The sequence below is a fragment of the Ranitomeya variabilis genome, chromosome 6, assembly GCF_051348905.1.
Source record: "Ranitomeya variabilis isolate aRanVar5 chromosome 6, aRanVar5.hap1, whole genome shotgun sequence".
Lineage (NCBI taxonomy): Eukaryota > Metazoa > Chordata > Amphibia > Anura > Dendrobatidae > Ranitomeya > Ranitomeya variabilis.
The window spans coordinates 391,348,615-391,371,783 of record NC_135237.1 but is presented as its reverse complement, the minus strand read 5'-3'; the positions used below and the strand labels follow the sequence as shown (position 1 = coordinate 391,371,783).

Genomic DNA, 23,169 nt, shown 5'->3' with positions numbered 1-23,169 from the left:
AGCTGCGTTTTTTTGCTGCAAAAAACGCATGCGTTTATTCGCGGCAAAAAAATGCATTGCTGTCTATGTAAAAGCATGCGTTTTTAAGCACATGCGTTTGATTGCGTTAAAAACGCATGCGTTTTTATAGAAAAACAAGAAAACACAAGAAAAAACAAGAAAACCCTAACCCTAAACACAAGAAAAAACAAGAAAACCCTAACCCAACCCCTAACCCTACCCCTAACCCTAACCCTAACCCTGACAAGCCACCCCCCACCATCAAGGTGATAAAGGGATCCAAACCCTAACCCTAACCCTACCCCTAACCCTAACCCTACCCCTAACCCTAACCCTGACAAGCCACCCCCCACCATCAAGGTGATAAAGGGATCCAAACACAAACCCTAACTCTAACCCTACCCCTAACCCTAACCCTACCCCTAACCCTAACCCTGACAAGCCACCCCCCACCATCAAGGTGATAAAGGGATCCAAACCCTAACCCTATGTTGTGAATTCTGTTCTTGGGTTCCCTCCGGTGGTTGTTGGTGGTAATACAGTTGTCCCTGGGTTGCAATCCTGGGCAGGTGTCCCTACTGATTGCAGTGCTGACTGGGGTATTTAAGGTTGCAGGATTCATTAGCCCTTGCCAGTTGTCCATTGTACTTGGAAGGTTTGGATCTCAGTCTGGTTCCTCCTGCCAATTCAGCAAAGATAAGTTTCTGGTTTTTGTTTCTGCAGCACACATGCGGTGTGCTTTAAAGATCAGTGCTATTCATTGTTTTTTCTTGTCCAGCTTGACTGTGCCAGGATTTCTCCAGTCAAGTTGGATTCTCAGGAGATGCAGAGATACGTTACATGTCTTTAGTTAGATGGTGGAATTTTTGTATTATCTGCTGTGGATATTTTCAGGGTTTTATTACTGACCGCTTAGCATTCTGTCCTATCCTTTCCTATTTAGCTAGAGTGGCCTCTTTTGCTAAACTCTGTTTTCTGCCTGCATGTGTCTTCCCTCTAATACTCACAGTCAATATTTGTGGGGGGTTGTCAGGGGGTTTGATGTCAATCTCTTCTTCTGCCTCTTCTGAAATTCCAGAGTTTTTGTCTGATTTTCAGGATGTATTCGATGAGCCCAAGTCCAGTTCCCTTCCACCGCATAGGGACTGTGATTGTGCTATTGACTTGATTCCAGGCTGTAAGTTTCCTAAGGGCCGACTTTTCAACCTGTCTGTGCCTGAACATACCGCTATGCGGAGTTATGATAAGGAGTCTTTGGAGAAGGGGCATATTCGGCCATATTCTTCACCGTTGGGGGAGGGATTTTTTTTGTTGCTAAGAAGGATGGCTCCTTGAGACCCTGTATTGATTATCGTCTCTTGAATAAGATCACGGTCAAGTTTCAATACCCTTTGCCTCTGCTTTCCAATTTGTTTGCTCGGATTAAGGGGGCTAGTTGGTTTACTAAAATTGACCTTCAGGGGCGTATAATCTTGTTCGTATGAAGCAGGGTGATGAATGGAAAACTGCGTTTAATACGCCCGAAGGCCATTTTGAATACCTTGTAATGCCATTCGGGCTCTCTAATGCTCCATCTGTTTTTCAGTCCTTCATGCATGACATCTTCCGGACTTATCTTGATAAATTCTTGATTATATAATAGGATGACATTTTGATCTTTTCCGATGATTGGGAGTCTCATGTGAAGCAGGTCAGGATGGTATTTCAGATCCTTCGTGATAATGCTTTGTTTGTGAAAGGGTCTAAGTGTCTCATTGGAGTGCAGAAGGTTTCTTTTTTGGGCTTCATTTTTTCTCCCTCATCTATCGAGATGGATCCGGTTAAGGTTCAGGCCATTCATGATTGGATTCAACCCACATCCGTGAAGAGCCTTCAGAAATTTTTGGGCTTTGCTAATTTTTATCGCCGTTTCATTGCTAACTTCTCCAGCGTGGTTAAACCCTTGACCGATTTGACGAAGAAAGGTGCTGATGTGGCCAATTGGTCCTCTGCAGCTGTCTCTGCCTTTCAGGAGCTTAAACGCTGATTTACTTCGGCCCCGGTGTTGCGTCAACCGGATGTTTCTCTTCCATTTCAGGTTGAGGTTGACGCTTCTGAGATTGGCGCAGGGGTCGTTTTGTCCCAGAGGGATCCTGTTGGTTCCTTGATGAAACCATGTGCCTTCTTTTCCCATAAGTTTTCGCCTGCCGAACGCAATTATGATGTCAGCAATCGGGAATTGTTGGCTATGAAGTGGGCGTTTGAGGAGTGGTGACATTGGCTTGAGGGAGCTAAGCACCATATTGTGGTCTTGACCGATCATAAGAATCTGATTTACCTTGAGTCTGCCAGATGGCTGAATCCTAGACAGGCTCGATGGTCCTTGTTTTTTTCCCGTTTTGATTTTGTGGTCTCGTATTTTCCGGGTTCTAAGAATATTAAGGCTGATGCCCTCTCTAGGAGTTTTTTGCCTGATTCTCCTGAGGTCCTTGAACCGGTCAGCATTCTGAAAGAAGGGGTGGTCCTCTCTGCCATTTCCCCTGATTTACGACGGGTTCTTCAGGAATTTCAGGCTGACAAACCTGACCGCTGTCCGGTGGGGAAACTGTTTGTTCCTGACAGATGGACTAGTAGAGTTATTTCTGAGGTTCATTGTTCGGTGTTGGCTGGTCACCCTGGTATTTTTGGTACCAGAGATTTGGTTGGTAGGTCATTTTGGTGGCCTTCTTTGTCACGTGATGTGTGTTCTTTTGTGCAGTCTTGTGGGACGTGTGCGCGGGCCAAGCCTTGTTGTTCTCGTGCTAGTGGGTTGCTTTTGCCATTGCCGGTCCCTGAGAGGCCCTGGACTCATATTTCTATGGATTTTATTTCTGATCGTCCGGTTTCCCAGAAGATGTCGGTTATCTGGGTGGTTTGTGACCGGTTCTCTAAGATGGTTAATTTGGTGCCTTTGCCTAAATTGCCTTCCTCTTCAGATTTGGTTCCGTTGTTTTTTCAGCATGTAGTTCGTTTGCATGGTATTCCGGAGAATATTGTGTCCGATAGAGGTTCCCAGTTTGTTTCTAGGTTTTGGCGGGCCTTTTGTGCTAGGCTGGGCATTGATTTGTCTTTTTCTTCCGCATTTCATCCTCAGACAAATGGCCAAACCGAGTGAACTAATCAGACCCTGGAGACTTATTTGAGATGCTTTGTGTCTGCTGATCAGGATGATTGGGTGGCTTTCTTGCCATTGGCCGAGTTTGCCCTTAATAATCGGGCTAGTTCGGCTACTTTGGTTTCGCCCTTTTTTTGTAATTTTGGTTTTCATCCTCATTTTTCTTCAGGGCAGGTTGAGCCTTCTGACTGTCCCGGTGTGGATTCTGTGGTTGAAAGGTTGCAGCAGATTTGGGCTCATGTGGTGGACAATTTGGTGTTGTGCCAGGAGGAGGCTCAACGTTTTGCTAACCGTCGTCGATGTGTCGGTTCCCGGCTTCGGGTTGGGGATCTGGTTTGGTTGTCTTCTCGTCATGTTCCTATGAAGGTTTCTTCCCCTAAGTTTAAGCCTCGGTTTATTGGTCCTTATAGGATTTCTGAGATTATTAATCCGGTATCTTTCCGATTGGCGCTTCCAGCCTCTTTTGCTATCCATAATGTCTTCCATAGATCTTTATTGCGGAAATATGTGGTGCCCGTTGTTCCCTCTGTTGATCCTCCGGCCCCGGTGTTGGTTGAAGGGGAGTTGGAGTATGTGGTTGAGAAGATTTTGGATTCTCGCTTTTCGAGGCGGAGGCTTCAGTACCTTGTCAAATGGAAGGGTTATGGCCAGGAGGATAATTCTTCGGTTTTTGCCTCTGATATCCATGCTGCTGATTTGGTTCGTGCCTTTCATCTGGCTCGTCCTGATCGACCTGGGGGCTCTGGTGAGGGTTCGGTGACCCCTCCTCAAGGGGGGGTACTGTTGTGAATTCTGCTCTTGGGTTCCCTCTGGTGGTTGTTGGTGGTAATACAGTTGTCCCTGGGTTGCAATCCTGGGCAGGTGTCCCTACTGATTGCAGTGCTGACTGGGGTATTTAAGGTTGCAGGATTCATTAGCCCTTGCCAGTTGTCCATTGTACTTGGAAGGTTTGGATCTCAGTCTGGTTCCTCCTGCCAATTCAGCAAAGATAAGTTTCTGGTTTTTGTTTCTGCAGCACACATGCGGTGTGCTTTAAAGATCAGTGCTATTCATTGTTTTTTCTTGTCCAGCTTGACTGTGCCAGGATTTCTCCAGTCAAGTTGGATTCTCAGGAGATGCAGAGATACGTTACATGTCTTTAGTTAGATGGTGGAATTTTTGTATTATCTGCTGTGGATATTTTCAGGGTTTTATTACTGACTGCTTAGCATTCTGTCCTATCCTTTCCTATTTAGCTAGAGTGGCCTCTTTTGCTAAACTCTGTTTTCTGCCTGCGTGTGTCTTCCCTCTAATACTCACAGTCAATATTTGTGGGGGGCTGTCTATCCTTTGGGGGTCTGCTCTGAGGCAAGATAGGATTCCCATTTCCATCTATAGGGTTATTTAGTCCTCCGGCTGTGTCGAGGTGTCTAGGATTGTTAGGTACATCCCACGGCTACTTCTAGTTGCTGTGTCAGTTTAGGGATTGCGGTCAGTATAGGTTCCACCTACTCCTGAGAAGGTCTCATGCGGCTCCAAGGTCACCGGATCATAACACCCTAGCCCTAACCCTACCCCTCACCCTAACCCTATATGACAGTCAATACTCTATGAGTTTATATTTTTAGTACTCTATAGCAATACCGTATATCTTGGGGTGTCCACATTGAACAAAGCTTTTTATTAGAAGAATGTCCTGGTCACCAATAATAATAATAATAGCCAATTCCTATGGATCCCTAGGATCCCTAGGGTTAGGGGTAGGGTTAGGGTTAGGGTTAGGGTTTGGATGCCTTTATCACCTTGATGGTGGGGGGTGGCTTGTCAGGGTTAGGGTTAGTGTTAGTGTTTGGATGCCTTTATCACCTTGATGGTGGGGGTGGCTTGTCAGGGTTCGGGTTAGGGTTAGGGGTAGGGTTAGGGTTAGGATCCCTAGGGTTACTAGGTATCCTAACCCTAACCCTAACCCTAGCTATTTCTGTTTATAGTGGGTTTTCTAGTTGATTTTGATGATTGGCAGCTGTCACACACTTCTCAGCATGCGTTTAAAAAACGCAAATGCAGGAAAAAACGCATGTAAACGCCGCATTTTTTTTTCTGCATGCAAAAACGCATGCGTCTAAAAAACACGGCGTTTTGCCGCGTTTACATGCGTTTTTTCACCACATGTGTTTTTTTTAAAACGCTGCAGATCAAAACGCAAGTGTGAAACCAGCCTTAGAGTCTCTGGGTGGATTATTCTATTATAAACCACAAACAGGTAACAGAAAAACAGACTTTCTAGCTCAAAAGGCAACAAAAAGTTAATTAATAAACAGTCCTGCCCAGCACTCCTGGGCCAACACATATGGCAGCTCTCTCAGGAGCATCAGCCTAAGGCTTGCTTGCCTCTACACAACACAGAACACAGAAAAAAAACTGGCTGGACATTTATGTTCCCAGCCACACCATTGAGGTGGAGATTTGATGAGTAGGCATCCCACTCATCTTTTACCTACTCACCTATAAACCAGCACATAACATGGCTGCTTAACTCCTTCAGCACATACCATGTTGAAAAGAAACTTATGGGTTTCTAGATCACGGAGGAAAGCAGTCTCTGTGACACATATCTCCCCTCCCTCACATATCGTGCCAGTGACCCTGTCACAATATTTATGTATCTATATCTGTCTTTCTGTCTGTCTATCTATATGGATATATCCACATTCTAATATACTAATATACAAAAATATCAGCATGGATTTGTTAAGAATCAGTATTTTTATTGCATAATTGAAAATGTAATCTTAGTTAAGCATTACATGATGCGACCACCAAATATTCATATTAAATTGCAAAAACCTAAAAAATATAAAAACTAAACTCATAAGTGGACTATTATTGCATAACTGAAACTGTAATATTAGTTAAGCATTACATGATGCAAATACCCAACATTCACACTAAATTGCAAAAATCGACAAAAAACATAAAACAAAAACTAAATGCATACATGATTTTCTTACTCCACACAATTCCCTAAAATTAATAATATAACGGTTCTATCTAATTTCCAAAGAATTCCCCTTTGTTCCTTTGCTCCCAAATAATAGTTAGCAGATTTATTAATAGAAAATTAATGGATCTCTATTGAAGATTAAAGAAGACAGAAATTAGTGTCAAGAATTGCTTTGAAAAACTGACACCCCAAGTCAATGTGACCCCTGTATTTGACAAGCACATAAATCTGCTTCATTGAACTAGTATGTTAAAAAAATTAGAAAAAAATATTAATGATATTCATTGAAAAACTGGACTTTAGAATTAATTAATATCACATACATTCTCACAATTAGAGATCATATAAACCAAGCAAAAAGTAAGACAAAAAACAGGAAAATGCCTCAGATTATTCTTTAATAAAGAAGAGTTATAACCTGAAGACAGAGGATTGTAAATAAACAAAAAATAGTATGATTATGAGATAAGTTTCACAAATATCAACTTCAAATTTCCAGCAAATTCATTTTCCTATCAAGAAAATAAAGGTGAAAAGTAGCCATTATTAACAAATGGCAATTGGAATTAAAAACATAATTGCTGGGATTTTCATGATATGCTATGAGAGTAAAAGCATTGGGAAACCTACACATTACACTTAAAGAAGCTAACATGACATCCCAAGATGTTGAATCTAAGATTTCCCTTCACTGTAACTGAGGGGCTTAAGCCAACCCATCATAAACACCCCATATCTTTATTCTTCCTACACCAAAATGCACAGTTGGCACATTGCAGACAGGCTGGTAATGTTTTCCTGGCATTGGCCAAACCCAAACTCTTCCATCAAATTTCTAAATAGAGAAGTGTGATTTGTCACTCCATATGTATCCATTGCTTCAGATTTCCAATTTTTAGCATTGTGCTTGATAATGTAAGGTTTGCATGTGTCTGCTTGGCCTTAGAAACCTATACTATGAAGCTCCCAGAGCACAGTCTCAAATTTTAAATGTAAATTGTAAATATTAACCAGAAGAGGTTTTGAAATTTGCAATTACTTTGGCAGCAGAGTGTTGGTGACCTGTATGCACTGGGCACCTCAGCACTCGGTGACCCCCTGTCTTTTTGTGTATGTTATCTGACATCTCACTGCTAAGATATTGTAGTTGATCCTACAATATTTAGGAGGGAAGAAATGTCATGACAGCACTTGTTGCAACGGTGGCATCCTATTGTTGTGCCACACTTAAATTCAGCAAGCTTGTTATTATGGTGCATTCTTTCACAAATGTCTGTAAAGGCAGACTTTATGGCAAGATGGAGGATATATACCTGTGGCAATGTGTTTGTGCAGGTGCACCATTGCTGCTGATGGACTGCAAAGGTGGAAGGTAACATAGGCAATAAGCAACAAATCATTGAATTAAAAAATGCTATTCTATAATTGTTTTTAGCATTTTGTTTTTACAGCGTTCATTGTAAAACAAAAAATACCTGGCAATACGATTCTTCAAGAAAGTACAATTACAGTTTACCTAAGTTTTTCTTGTTGTTGGTTTAATTAACTTGTGAAAAAAATTGAAATTCATGCAAATAAATTTAGCTTCAATAGCCTTTCTTCTGATACCTGTAACATTTTCCTTTGAAGGAGCTAAGTGAGGAGCTTAAAGTTTACATGGTAAGCTCACATTTTTATTGACACTATTTTGTGGTAGATACAACATTTTGAACACTTATTGCATTTTTTGTAGTGTTGTGGCTCGCGGAAACCTGCAAAAACCCACACATTGTTTTTATCATATCTTTTCCATACATCATATGTTTATCTATAGTAGAATGATTTAAAATATACCCTTTTCTGTGTCTGGGTGCCCATAAACTTTAAAACATGACTGCTACTTTTTCAGTCTCTTCGAAGGTATTAATATGACTAATTCATCTTGCGATACCAGTCATGTAATCAGAGTTTCCAGTCATGTGGAAGAGACAGCATTGATAAGGTACAACAAAAAGAAAAATAGGGACCACACAACTTTACATGTGGAATGAGAAGGAAACCAGGAGCATCTTGCAATTCAAACTTTGTATGGGAATAATGGGTGGATAAGGGTGCTGGGCCCTGGAGTGGGTCAAACCCACTAATATGTGCTACACGAAAAAGAAAATTAAGGCCTACACATCACTGCGACGAAAGAAAACACGAATTATAACATTGCTGCAAACAAAGAAAACATAAGGTGCTTAGCTTTTGCTATCAAAGAGCACAAACCCCATCCAACCACTTCAAGGTGTACCTTTTAATTTAGATGGTTCATAGCCACTAAATGTCCTGCTTTATACTTCTTAGTCTTTCGCACATAGAGTAACAGGACATTTAATGGCTAGAGACTATCCATATTTAGGTACACCTTGACATGGTTGGGTGGATTTTGTGTTCTTTGATCAAAAAATGGTAAGCACCTAACATTTTAATGTTTGCAGTAATATTGGAGTTAATGCATTCATTAGTCAAAGTATGTTGACGCATTGTGCATGTATATCATTGACTATGTAGTTCCGGGCTGTATCTGTTTGACACTGATCACATGACCAAGGGAAGTTACCAGGGAGAAGGTGCTACACATAATTACATCACAGCCAATGCTTTATGGAGCACTGCATCTAATGGTGTCATATAGCCAGATCTCTATAATCATCATTATAAAATGGTAACAGTCTACTTGCCCTTCATATCACTAAGAACGCCTCATAGGAATGGAGGGAACCATGTCCGGCAGCCAAGTTTAAATTCATTATTATTTGTTATAACTTTCTAAGGACCAGTTTATATAACATTAATTACATTATTATGTGGAGGTTTTCTTATTAATGCCAACAATCCACTTTGCCAAAAGGCCAAAATGATGGAAATTTGTGTAACGCTAGTGTCCCTGAATGTCTCCACTCCTCCTTCCCAGCAGAGATGCCAACTTACCACCCAGGCCACCCTACTACATCCTCTAATCCAGCTTCTGTGTACTAGAGCTTGCACACACCCCACAGGTCTCCTGGCAGTGCTTATGGCTCTCATGCTCACTGTCTCTTAAAGAGCTGAAAGACACTTAGTACTTAAGGCACCTTCACCTGTTGGGAGGTGCCTCAGCAACAATTGTTAGTCAGTCTGCAGGCTGCTAGCTAGTGATCAGATCCCAGTACCAATCCAGTTTAACCTGTACCAGCACCAGTTCTGCTTTCCTGTTCCCATCCTATCTGTGTGGTATCTGAATCTGAAACCAGTCTGGTGAAACCTGAATCTGAAAACACTCCAGCAGTGCCTGAATCCAAGACTTCTCTGGCAGTACCAGAAACCAAAACTGCTCCAGTGGTACCTGAACCAGAAACCACTCTGGCGGCATGTGAACCCGAAACCGCTGCAGCGGTACCTAAACTCAGAACCAATACAGCACTACCTGAGCCCAAATCCCATGCTGCCAGTACCAGTTCCAGTATCATTCCTGTCTGAAGCAGCGGTTACATCTATGTATATACACTGTATCCTGTCCTGCCTTCAACTCCTATTCTGTTCTACTGTCCTGATGCATAGGGTCCAATGCCCTGGTGCCAGGATCTGTCCTGGAGTAGCACCTGGCATCCACCAAGTCTAACCCCACCATCAGGGGCTCCAGCAAAAACTAAGATGGTTGCCTGATTATACTCCTCCAGGCTCTCTTCAGCCTATGGCAGAGTGGGTCCATGATCAGAATTTGATTTTTACAATGATCATCTGAAGCTATGACTAATAGTGAACTTAGAGATATCACAAGGTAAACGGACATTTAGCAGCGGCACCCATGTAGTTTTCATTTTAGGATGCTAACCTCTGCGACAGTTAGGGACCAATTTAACATTATGACACTAATATAATCAATACTAATGAAAAATTCCCCCAAAAAAACTAGTCAATCACTATATTGCATAAAATGATAGGTGGACATTGTGGATCTCTGGTGGGAATTAACGGTTTATTAATGTATCTGCTACATTTGCCTGACCTATACACTATGCACTTTTTTGAATATTGACATTTAACCCCATAGTTATTATCTATTGACTTTTAATAATTTCTATTACAGCAAGCCCTCATTTTAGCAGAAATTGTTGTTATAAACAAATGCTACAAATAATTATACCATTATGCAAGTCATTCATGTTGTGATATCAATTAAAGTCTGTGCCATCATTAATAATAAGTTTTGCATTGATACTTTTGGGCAATATAATAATACTTTTTGTTTTCTTTATAAAACTCTAATTTTTAAAAAGAAAAAATTAGGCAATTGTTTTTAAGATAGGGCTTGGTTTAATGGAGTACATAGTGGACACATAATAATGAGTCCCTCTGTTCCTGTTTGCACCAATTATACAACGGATCAAATTTGGACATGGATTCCATTTGTTCATTAAAACAGAACTGACAAATAAAATGTATTACAGCTATGCTGCCATATATATAATTGGTATTACTTTTTGAGGAAGAAGATCAGGTAAGTTTTATAGGCCCTAGTAACACCCATGGCACCCATGCATCCAGTAACATGCTGGTGCTCTTTACCTGTGCATCCTGGTATGGCTTAATAATCAGGACAAAAAAGGACTATGATGCATTTCATTTTAGAATTGCAATTAAATTATACATTTTTTATTTCCTCCAAAGTCAGTCTGGTATATATTTGCAATAGAGACCCTCACCTTTGGAAGTGGGCTTGGGCCTGTGTGCTTTCAAATGGCAGAGCAGAAATTTAGTTCAAGTCTAGAAATCTGTGATACTTTTAGAAAGCCCAAGTATTTTCGATCCCTAGAATTTAAATAACAAAGACTAGAAAATTATTAGACACTCTATAACTATTTGCTCTGAGCTGTGAAAACATATGTTTAGAAAAAATACAGGATTAGAGATACACGATCTCACATCATTCAATACCTCAATATTGTCCAAACTCTAATCAATAACCTCAAAAAGACTACAAGACTAGTTGTAAACAAATTGGAAAAATCTCCTTCCTTCTTAATCAGTATTAGAATTCAGGAAACTAGTTTTATAAAATGTAGATCCAAAATCCCAGATCTTTTTATCAAGATGTATCCCAACAAATCATCTTTATGCCAGGGTTTGTAAAAAAATTGGGAAATTTATCACAAGTAAGAGTAAATCCTTTTTGGGAAAGTAAAGGGGAAATAATTGTCAACATTTTCTCTACCCCTATAAATGTATTCTATAATCTGAAAAGCTTTCAATTACTTCACAAGATTAATTCCGACTTACTACGGTAGAAAGAAAATAAATTGTCCCTTTACTAAAAGAATAATTTATGGAAGCTTGTATAATTAACTATGAAATAACCTGCTGAACCACTGTTCGGATCTTCAGAATAATCCAATAATAAGCCAATTTTTGGCTAGAATTTCAAAATGCTGATAAATAAATTGAGTTTTCTAGTGTTAAATGAGATCAACCAATGGATGTGACTTAAAAAAAATAGTAATAATACAAGGTATATGTTCTTGATTACTGTGGTGAGTTATTGATTCAAATAATTTTTCTGTCATATTTTTAGCTGGGAAGGAGTTTCTGTGTAATTTCAGACAATTGGCAGCTTCCACTCACAGGTTTTCTATGTTTACTAGTGTTGAGCATTCCGATACCGCAAGTATCGGGTATCGGCCGATATTTGCGGTATCGGAATTCCGATACCGAGATCCGATACTTTTGTGGTATCGGGAATCGGAATCGGAAGTTTCCAGTGTATGGTTCCCAGGGTCTGAAGGAGAGGAAACTCTCCTTCAGGCCCTGGGATCCATATGAATGTGTAAAATAAAGAATTAAAATAAAAAATATTGATATACTCACCTCTCCGGAGGCCCCTGGACATCACCGCTGATAACCGGCAGCCTTCTTTGTTTAAAATGAGCGCGTTCAGCACCTTCCATGACGTCACGGCTTCTGATTGGTCGCGTGCCGCTCATGTGACCGCCACGCGACCAATCACAAGCTGCGACATCATCCCTCAGGTCCTAAATTCCCTTCTAGGAATTTAGGACCTGAGGGATGACGTCACAGCTTCTGATTGGTCGCGTGGCGGTCACATGAGCGGCACGCGACCAATCAGAAGCCGTGACGTCATGGAAGGTGCTGAACGCGCTCATTTTAAGCAAAGAAGGCTGCCGGTTCACAGCGGTAAGGTCCAGGCTGCGTCGGAGAGGTGAGTATATCAATATTTTTTATTTTAATTCTTTATTTTACACATTAATATGGATCCCAGGGCCTGAAGGAGAGTTTCCTCTCCTTCAGACCCTGGGAACCATCAGGGATACCTTCCGATACTTGAGTCCCATTGACTTGTGTTGGTATCGGGTATTGTGCCGCCCATGTGACCGCGACGCGACCAATCACAGCAAGCCGTGACGTAATTTCAGGTCCTCAATTCAGAAATAGGCATCAGGACCTGAAATTACATCACGGCTTGCTGTGATTGGTCGCGTCGCGGTCACATGGGCGGCACGCAACCAATCACAAGCCGTGACGTAATTTTAAAAATGCGCGCGTCTCCTGCCTCCCGTGACGTCATGGCTTGTGATTGGTCGCGTCGCCCATGTGACCGCGACGCGACCAATCACAAGCCGGAACGTAATTTTAAATTCCTGAATGCCTAGAATTAGGCATTGAGGACCTGAAAATTACATCACGGCTTGCTGTGATTGGTCGCGTCGTGGCCACATGGGCGGCACGCGACCAATCACAAGCCGTGATGTCACGGAAGGAAGTAAAAGTGCGCATTTTAAGCAAAGAACGCTGCCGGTTCCCTCGGTGAGGTCCAGGCTGCGTCGGAGAGGTGAGTATAGCAATATTTTTTATTTTAATTCTTAATTTTACACATTAATGTTGTTTCGATACCGATACCCGATACCACAAAAGTATCGGATCTCGGTATCGGAATTCCGATACCCGCAAGTATCGGCCGATACCCGATGCATGCGGTATCGGAATGCTCAACACTATTAATGATCTTTCCATTGAAAGTAAAGGTTTAGTTAGCAATGAAATGGTAAGAAATGGCTATTAAATCAGCATGCAATAAGATAACAACCACATGTAGTACGTTATATTATTATAATATTGTATTTATCAAAAGACATTAGCACAGAAGTGTTTACACTTTCCGAGAAACAAACATAAGTCTTTCTTGTTCAAGGTAACAGAACTGCACAACATCAAAACTATAACACGATTGCCTCGAGAGACCAAGAAACATGCGGTAGCAATTATCTTTCATGATGAGACTTCAAAGACATTTGCCTGTGAGTCAGGTAAGCAATTACTACAATATTTGCTGTACAAGGAACCACAGTCTGTTTCAAAACAATAGTCTTAAACATGATGAATTATTTTATTTACACAGTGGAACCATGCAAGATTTTGACATTTCTTATAAAACAATGTATCATTTAATATAAGAGCATTAATCTATGAATTACAATCCACGTTATATTCATAAGACTATATATGACTGCGATATCATAAGACAAAATAGATATTGTAACTCGCTGGAATTATCCAATTTAGTGGTAAAATATTTAGACAAAAATATTTTAGAGAAACTTAATTATAATAAAGCACTCTATTGCTATAAGTTAAAAGGAGATTGTATATGTGGCAAATATTATACCCTATTAGTGCAATTGTGCTGGTGTCGACAACTATCAAAAAATCAAACTGTAAAGGAATCTATATTGGATATATTAGAATTTGTGTCAATTTTTGTTTAGAGTAATGGATTTACCATCTCTCATTCTGTAAACTTCCCCCCCAAAGACTTCAATAAAAAAGTATTATATCTACTGCTCTATGAGTGCTTACCCTCTCCTGGCTGCAGCTTCCATGCCTCATCCTCCTCTGTGGCACAGTAATCATACATATAGAGTGATGAGGTGACCTCATCATCATGCAGCGACATCAGCAGCATGATAAAACCATTGCATGACAGGGTGGGGAGCTGACCACAGAATTGCTAATGCTTGCAACCTACCGTATATACTCGAGTATAAGCCGACCCGAGTATAAGCCGACCCCCCTAATTTTGCCACAAAAAACTGGAAAAACTTATTGACTCGAGTATAAGCCTAGGGTAGGAAATGCAGCAGCTACCGGTAAATTTCAAAAATAAAAATAGATACCAATAAAAGTAAGATTAATTGAGATTGGCTCCATATAAAAATGTGCCACATATAATGCTCCTTACAGTTCATTATTGCCCCATAGATGTTCCATATAAAACTGTGCCACATTTAATGCTGCTGCTGCTGTAATAAAAAAAAAAAGTGACATACTCACCTCTCTTGCTGCCCGCTGCTCCTCGGCGTCCCATCTCTCCGCACTGACTGTTCAGGCAGAGGGCAGCGCGCACACTAATACGTCATCATGCCCTCTGACCTGCACAGTCACTGCAAGAGGACGGGAAGACAGAGCGGCACCCGGCGGATGGAACAAGGGAAGGTACAGTAAATATGAAATACTTACCTGCTCCGGCGCGGTCCCTGGCTCCTTCTCCCGGAGAGATGGTCTCCAGGCACGGCAGCTTCTAACTCTGTCAGCAGTCACTGGTACCACTCATTACAGGAATGAATATGCGGCTCCACTCCTATGGGGGTGGAGTCCATATTCATTACTTTAATGAGGGGTACCATGTGAACTGTTGTGAATTTGGATTCTGGGCTCCCCCGGTGGCCGCTTGTGGAATTGGACTTGTCATCCTCTTTCCTGTTTCACCTGATTCCATCAGTAGTGGGTGTCGCTATTTAAGCTCATTTCTCTGGTGGTTTCTTGCCGGTCAACAATGTTATCTGATGCCTCTCAGTGCTTGTTCCTGCTTCTAGACAACTACTGATAAGTTGGACTTTTGTCCATGTTTTGTTTTGCCTATTTGTTCCAGTTCGCAGCTGAAGTTTTGTTACTGTGTCTGGAAAGCTCTCGTCGATCAGGGATTGCTACTCTGGCGTTATGAGTTAATGCCAGAGTTTAAGGTAATCTCTGGATGGTGTTTTGTTAGTATTTTTCTGCTGACCATGAAAGTATACTATCTGTCTTCTGCTATCTAGTAAGCGGACCTCAAATTTGCTAAGACTATTTTCCTGCTGCGTTTGTTGTTTCATCTGAACTCACCGTCATTATATGTGGGGGGCTACTGTCTTCTTTGGAATATTTCTCTAGAGGTGAGCCAGGTCTTATATTTCCCTCTGCTAGCTATTTAGGTCTTAGGCCAGAGCTGGGCATCTAGCGATAAATAGGAAATGCTACCTGGCTATTTCTAGTTGCGCGGCAGGCTTAGTTCATGGTCAGTATAGTTCCATCTTCCGAGAGCTTGTCCCTCTATAGGCTTGCTATGATCTCTGCCTGCAGAGATCATGACAGTTTGACCGGCCAATAAAGTGTTAAAGACCCAGGTTGAGAAAGGAGAGTTATAAGAAGTCTGCTGGAATTTTTTTTTTTTTCCTCCAGTCTGCCTTGCTGCAGTCTTTTTTCTCTCTCTCCTCCTAATCTCTGTATGCTCTGTGTGCACCTGACAATAATGGATCTCCAGAGTGTAACTGCGGGTTTGAATAATCTCATCACGAAAGTACAAAATTTACAAGATTTTGTGGTACATGCTCCGGTATCTGAGCCGAGAATTCCTTTGCCGGAGTTCTTCACAGGGAATAGAGCTAGCTTCCAGAATTTCCGAAATAATTGTAAGCTTTATTTGTCCCTGAAGTCTCGTTCAGCTGGAGACCCTGCTCAGCAGGTTAGGATTGTGATTTCCTTGCTCAGGGGTGACCCTCAAGATTGGGCCTTCTCATTGCCAGCAGGGGATCCTGCGTTACGCGATGTGGATGCGTTTTTTCTGGCCTTGGGCTTGCTTTATGAGGAACCTCATTTGGAACTTCAGGCAGAAAAAACTTTGATGGCACTATCTCAGGGGCAAGACGAAGCTGAAGTTTTCTGCCAAAAATTCCGTAAATGGTCTGTGCTTACTCAGTGGAATGAGTGCGCCTTGGCGGCAACTTTCAGAGAAGGTCTCTCTGATGCCGTTAAGGATGTTATGGTGGGGTTCCCTTTGCCTGCAGGTCTGAATGAGTCCATGACAATGGCTATTCAGATTGATAGGCGTCTGCGGGAGCGCAAACCGATGCACCATCTGGCGGTGTCTATGGAAAAGACGCCAGAAAGTATGCAGTGTGATAGAATTCTGTCCAGGAGCGAGCGACAGAATTTTAGACGGAAGAATGGATTGTGTTTCTATTGTGGGGATTCTACTCATGTTATATCGGCATGCTCTAGGCGTACAAAGAAGCTTGATAAGTCTGTTTCCATTGGCACCATTCAGTCTAAGTTTATTTTGTCTGTAACCCTGATTTGCTCTTTGTCATCCATTGCCACGGACGCCTATGTTGACTCTGGCGCCGCTCTGAGTCTTATGGATTGGTCCTTTGCCAATCGTTGTGGTTTTGATTTAGAGCCTTTGGAGACTCTTATTCCTCTGAAGGGGATTGACTCCACCCCATTGGCTAATAATAAACCACAATACTGGACACAAGTAACCATGCGTATCAATCCGGATCACCAGGAGATTATTCGTTTCCTGGTGCTGTATAATTTACATGACGATTTGGTACTGGGATTGCCATGGTTGCAGTCTCACAACCCAGTCTTGGACTGGAGAGCTATGTCTGTGTTGAGCTGGGGATGTAAGGGTATTCATGGGGACGTACCTTTGGTTTCTATTTCGTCGTCCATTCCCTCTGAAGTCCCTGAGTTCCTCTCTGATTATCAAGACGTCTTTGACGAACCCAAGCTTGGGTCGTTACCTCCGCACCGTGAGTGCGATTGTGCCATAGATTTGATACCGGGTTGTAAATATCCGAAGGGTCGTTTGTTTAATTTGTCTGTGCCGGAACATGCTGCTATGCGGGAATATATAAAGGAGTCTTTGGAAAAGGGACATATTCGTCCATCTTCTTCTCCCTTGGGAGCTGGGTTTTTCTTTGTCTCAAAAAAAGACGGCTCTTTGAGACCATGTATTGATTATCGGCTTCTGAATAAGATCACTGTTAAGTATCAATACCCATTGCCATTGCTTACTGATTTGTTTGCTCGTATAGAGGGTGCTAAGTGGTTCTCTAAAATTGATCTTCGTGGGGCGTATAATTTGGTGCGGATCAGGCAGGGGGATGAGTGGAAGACCGCATTTAATACGCCCGAGGGCCACTTTGAGTATTTGGTCATGCCTTTTGGTCTTTCTAATGCCCCTTCAGTTTTCCAGTCTTTTATGCATGATATTTTCCGCGATTTTCTGGATAAATTTATGATAATATATCTGGATGATATTCTGATTTTTTCTGATGACTGGGACTCTCATGTCCAGCAGGTCAGGAGAGTTTTTCAGGTTCTGCGGTCTAATTCTTTATGTGTGAAGGGGTCTAAGTGCGTTTTTGGGGTCCAGAAAATTTCCTTTTTGGGGTATATTTTTTCTCCCTCTTCCATTGAGATGGATCCCGTCAAGGTGCAAGCTATTTGTGACTGGACTCAGCCCTCCTCTCTTAAGGGTCTTCAGAGATTTTTGGGCTTTGCCAATTTTTACCGCCGATTTATTGCTGGTTTTTCGGATGTCGTTAAACCACTGACTGATTTGACCAGACAAGGCGCTGATGTTGCTAATTGGTCCCCTCATGCTGTAGAGGCCTTTCAGGAGCTTAAGCGCCGTTTTGCCTCTGCCCCTGTGTTGCGTCAGCCTGATGTGAATCTGCCTTTTCAGGTTGAGGTTGACGTTTCGGAGATCGGAGCTGGGGCAGTGTTGTCGCAGAAAGGTTCCGTCTGCTCCGTCATTAGGCCTTGTGCCTTCTTTTCTCGCAAATTTTCGCCCGCAGAGCGGAATTATGATGTTGGGAATCGGGAGCTTTTGGCCATGAAGTGGGCGTTTGAGGAGTGGCGCCATTGGCTCGAGGGGGCTAGGCATCAGGTGGTGGTATTGACTGACCACAAAAATTTGATTTATCTTGAGACTGCCAGACGCCTGAATCCTAGACAGGCGCGCTGGTCTTTATTTTTTTCTCGCTTTAATTTTGTGGTGTCATACCTACCGGGTTCTAAGAATGTTAAGGCAGATGCCCTTTCTAGGAGTTTTGACCCGGACTCTCCTGGTAATTCTGAACCCACAGGTATCCTTAGGGAGGGAGTAATTTTGTCGGCCGTTTCTCCTGATCTGCGGCGGTCCTTGCAAGAGTTTCAGGCGGATAGACCGGATCGTTGTCCGCCTGATAGACTGTTTGTTCCGGATGATTGGACCAGCAGAGTCATCTCTGAGGTACATTCTTCTGCATTGGCAGGTCATCCCGGAATTTTTGGTACCAGGGATTTGGTGGCAAGATCCTTCTGGTGGCCTTCTCTGTCACGAGATGTGCGAGTCTTTGTGCAGTCATGTGACGTTTGTGCTCGGGCCAAGTCTTGTAGTTCTCGGGCTAGCGGACTGCTGTTGCCCTTGCCTATTCCTAAGAGGCCTTGGACACACATCTCGATGGATTTTATTTCAGATCTGCCTGTTTCCCAGAAGATGTCTGTCATCTGGGTGGTCTGTGACCGTTTCTCTAAAATGGTCCATTTGGTTCCTCTGCCCAAGTTGCCTTCTTCTTCTGAGTTGGTTCCTCTGTTTTTTCAGAATGTTGTCCGATTGCACGGTATTCCTGAGAATATTGTTTCTGACAGAGGTACCCAATTTGTGTCTAGATTTTGGCGGGCATTCTGTGCTAGGATGGGCATAGATTTGTCTTTTTCATCTGCTTTTCACCCTCAGACTAATGGCCAGACCGAGCGGACTAATCAGACCCTTGAGACATATCTGAGGTGTTTTGTCTCTGCTGACCAGGATGATTGGGTTGCTTTTTTGCCATTGGCAGAGTTCGCCCTCAATAATCGGGCCAGTTCTTCCACCTTGGTGTCCCCGTTTTTCTGTAATTCGGGGTTTCACCCTCGATTTTCCTCCGGTCAGGTGGAATCCTCGGATTGTCCTGGAGTGGATGCGGTGGTGGAGAGATTGCATCACATCTGGGGGCAGGTTATGGACAATTTGAAGTTGTCCCAGGAGAAGACTCAGCGTTTTGCCAACCGTCATCGTCGTGTTGGTTCTCGGCTTTGTGTTGGAGATTTAGTGTGGTTGTCTTCTCGTTTTGTCCCTATGAGGGTCTCTTCTCCTAAGTTTAAACCTCGGTTCATCGGCCCTTATAGAATATTGGAGATTCTTAATCCTGTTTCTTTCCGTTTGGACCTCCCTGCGTCCTTTTCCATTCATAACGTTTTTCATCGGTCGTTATTGCGCAGGTATGAGGTACCTGTTGTACCTTCTGTTGAGCCTCCTGCTCCGGTGTTGGTTGAGGGTGAGTTGGAGTACGTTGTGGAGAAAATTTTGGACTCTCGTGTTTCCAGACGGAAACTCCAGTATCTGGTCAACTGGAAGGGTTACGGCCAGGAGGATAATTCTTGGGTCAATGCATCTGATGTTCATGCTTCTGATCTTGTTCGTGCCTTCCATAGGGCTCATCCTGGTCGCCCTGGTGGATCTGGTGAGGGTTCGGTGCCCCCTCCTTGAGGGGGGGGTACTGTTGTGAATTTGGATTCTGGGCTCCCCCGGTGGCCGCTTGTGGAATTGGACTTGTCATCCTCTTTCCTGTTTCACCTGATTCCATCAGTAGTGGGTGTCGCTATTTAAGCTCATTTCTCTGGTGGTTTCTTGCCGGTCAACAATGTTATCTGATGCCTCTCAGTGCTTGTTCCTGCTTCTAGACAACTACTGATAAGTTGGACTTTTGTCCATGTTTTGTTTTGCCTATTTGTTCCAGTTCGCAGCTGAAGTTTTGTTACTGTGTCTGGAAAGCTCTCGTCGATCAGGGATTGCTACTCTGGCGTTATGAGTTAATGCCAGAGTTTAAGGTAATCTCTGGATGGTGTTTTGTTAGTATTTTTCTGCTGACCATGAAAGTATACTATCTGTCTTCTGCTATCTAGTAAGCGGACCTCAAATTTGCTAAGACTATTTTCCTGCTGCGTTTGTTGTTTCATCTGAACTCACCGTCATTATATGTGGGGGGCTACTGTCTTCTTTGGAATATTTCTCTAGAGGTGAGCCAGGTCTTATATTTCCCTCTGCTAGCTATTTAGGTCTTAGGCCAGAGCTGGGCATCTAGCGATAAATAGGAAATGCTACCTGGCTATTTCTAGTTGCGCGGCAGGCTTAGTTCATGGTCAGTATAGTTCCATCTTCCGAGAGCTTGTCCCTCTATAGGCTTGCTATGATCTCTGCCTGCAGAGATCATGACAGTGAACGCTGAACAGAGGAAGATCTGCGGCACCCGAAGACCGTGGGACATGCGGGGACCACATCAGGAATGCCAGGAGCAGGTGAGTATGCGACAGTCCTCTCTCCCCCTCACCCGCCGACCCCGCCGCCAACCATGACTCGAGTACAAGCCGAGAGGGGCACTTTCAGCCCAAAAATTTGGGCTGAAAATCTCGGCTTATACTCGAGTATATATGGTAATTCGTATTCGTGCCCTATTGTCATGAATATACCATATTTTTCAGATTATAAGACACACCAGATGTTAGGTGTCGAGTTCCCGCCACTGCACAGGGGGAATCTCAAACCATGTCTGCTGCAGTCTCCCATTCTCCTCCAGCCACAGTGGAACCTGCTCAGCGGGGCCAGCGTCTGGCTCAAGCTGATACTGTGCACTTGGTTACTGCTGCCTTTCCAGGTCCTGCCTTTGTAGCCAGCACTTATCAGCAGTGAGCAGGCGTTTCAGGGACTAAGTCCTGCTTTTTCCATACTGAGCATGCCCACGGGTCGACCTCCCATTGGAGGTCGGAGGTCACATGCTCAGGTCCTGTTGCGACTCCTATTGGACTATCAGGAAGGCCCTGGAGTGCTACTACTCTAGAAGGTTTGCATGCCACCCGGCCATGCGCTAGTATAAACTTGCAAACGTGTGTGTGTGGATGTGTGCCTGTCAATGGATGAAAGCTCCAAATCCTTCCCATCCCTAGAGTTTTTGACTGCTCGTGAATGGTGGAAGCTACCTAGCGCCTGGCAGTGCTTTCCAGCATATCTAGCACATGATACAGTGACCGCCAGTGCAGCGCCGTGCGCAATCAGTGCACTTTCCAAGCCCTAGTTAGAGTGGTTAGTGGCATCTGCCAGAGCGGCGCTGTATGGTAATCTTTAATCTGGCCTGACTACTGGTCAGTGTAGGGTGGGAACTCCCGCTTGATCTCAGCATCTGACTCAGGGTGTCCTCAGGTGCGGGCTCAAAAGCCACCGAGGGTTAGATCGAGATAAATCACCAGCGTAGTGGGGGTGAGTTTCAGGGATCCCACTAGCATCCATCTGCTGCACCCTGTGACTGCTAACAGGGCACAGCATTTTCTTTGTTTCCCTGTGACTCTGTAAAGCAACAGAGTTTGCATCAGTTTATACCAGGTGATGGAACCCATGTCTATTCTGGTGTAGTACTGCCATATAGTGCCGCCATTACCTAGCAGCAGGTTCCATCTCTGCACGGTGGACCCTGGGCTGTGAACGCACCTTATTACTATCTTTATATTTATTTGGTGCGTTCCGCCAGCCCTAAGACCGGATTATAAAATGCACCCCAAATTTTGAGGAGAAAAATAAGAAAAAAATATTTTTTTATAAAATGGTGGTGCTTCTTATAATCCATGCATCTTATTGCTTACCTGGGGTGGTGGGTGCAGTGAAGCGGGGTCCCAGGGTTGCTGCTGAAGGAGGCAGGAGTGGGGTGATGCTGCAGGGCACAGGCTAGGATGAGGGGGGCTCCAATGTGTGGCATGAGGGTGCGGGGGTCTTGTGCTGGTGCATGTCTGGTGCTGCTGCCAGGTGTCTCCGGGTGCCCGGCGGTTGCTGGCCGGTGCTGCAGGTGTCTCCGGTGCCCATCAGTGCTGCATGAGTGTCTGGTGCTGCCCGGGACTCAGCTGACATTTTGCGACAGGCCAGAGCCTGCTAATAACCTACACCTTACCTCTCTCACCAACTCAAAAATGTTGGTTTTACTGTTTGGTCCACTGTAAGGAAGGTATAATATTCTTTTTCTTGCCAGCATCACTCCATTACACTAATCCTCATTGTTGATAGTTGTTCTTTTAACATGTTCTAGGCCTACAGTCACATAGACAGCAAAACTGTCCTATAACATTATAATACCTCACCGTGTTTCATTTTGTCACTGATAAACATTATGCTGGTATGCATTACCAATGAGCTCTATTTTTTTTAATCTACATATTTAAATGTTAATGGTCAGAAGAAGGAGAATTTTGTCCCTGAAAGAACATATTTTTAAGATAAGGGTAAAGACCAGGGTGACCCCTGGGTTCTGTGAAATGGAGTAACTTGTAACCAAGCCTGTTCCTGGTAGCCATTTTGAATTTACCAGGTGACTACGAACAGTACACATGTGAAAATATGTACATTATCACCATTAACATGGTGAGCACACTCCTTATTGATAGCTTTGGCTTGTTTTAACACTTTTATTACAACAAACTATGAAATGCACCATCTGCTTTTATGCGATTAGATATGTATACACTGCAATATAACATATGTCACATATATTTTTGTGTTTCTGCATCTTCAGATGTGTTCTTGTTAAAGGGGTTGTCTCACAAATTACATTTCATCACCTATCCACAGCACTATAGCTGGCTTCCTCTATCATACTTTGAATGGGGAGACAATTTTGCACAAGCTATAAGGAGGAATGGGGAGCTTAGGACCTCACTTCCAGCAATCAGTGAGAATCACAAGGGTAGTGCCCCAGCAATCTGTCATTCATCACCTAAGATATGGATTTAATTATAGGATTAATAATCTGTATTTTAGTATGGCCACTTTTTTTGAAGTTTTTATTGCTTCAAGGCATATCTCACATTTTTAAACTTTCGCAGGCTTAGATCATTTTCCTACTATATAACCAAATGCCACTCTGCCATGGGC

General features: G+C 43.1%; 1 protein-coding gene across 3 annotated transcripts in view; it reads left to right on the top strand.

The window, feature by feature from the left end:
* Positions 1-23,169, top strand: part of DOK6 (docking protein 6) — a 1,023,171-nt gene that overhangs the window by 348,396 nt on the left and 651,606 nt on the right. For 2 of the 3 annotated variants that reach the window (XM_077270110.1, XM_077270112.1), the window contains exon 3: positions 13,324-13,438. In XM_077270110.1, coding sequence (XP_077126225.1) covers positions 13,324-13,438 — 115 coding nt within the window. Of the gene's footprint in view, positions 1-13,323; positions 13,439-23,169 lie in introns of those variants that run through there. The other variant, XM_077270111.1, reaches the window with a different exon arrangement.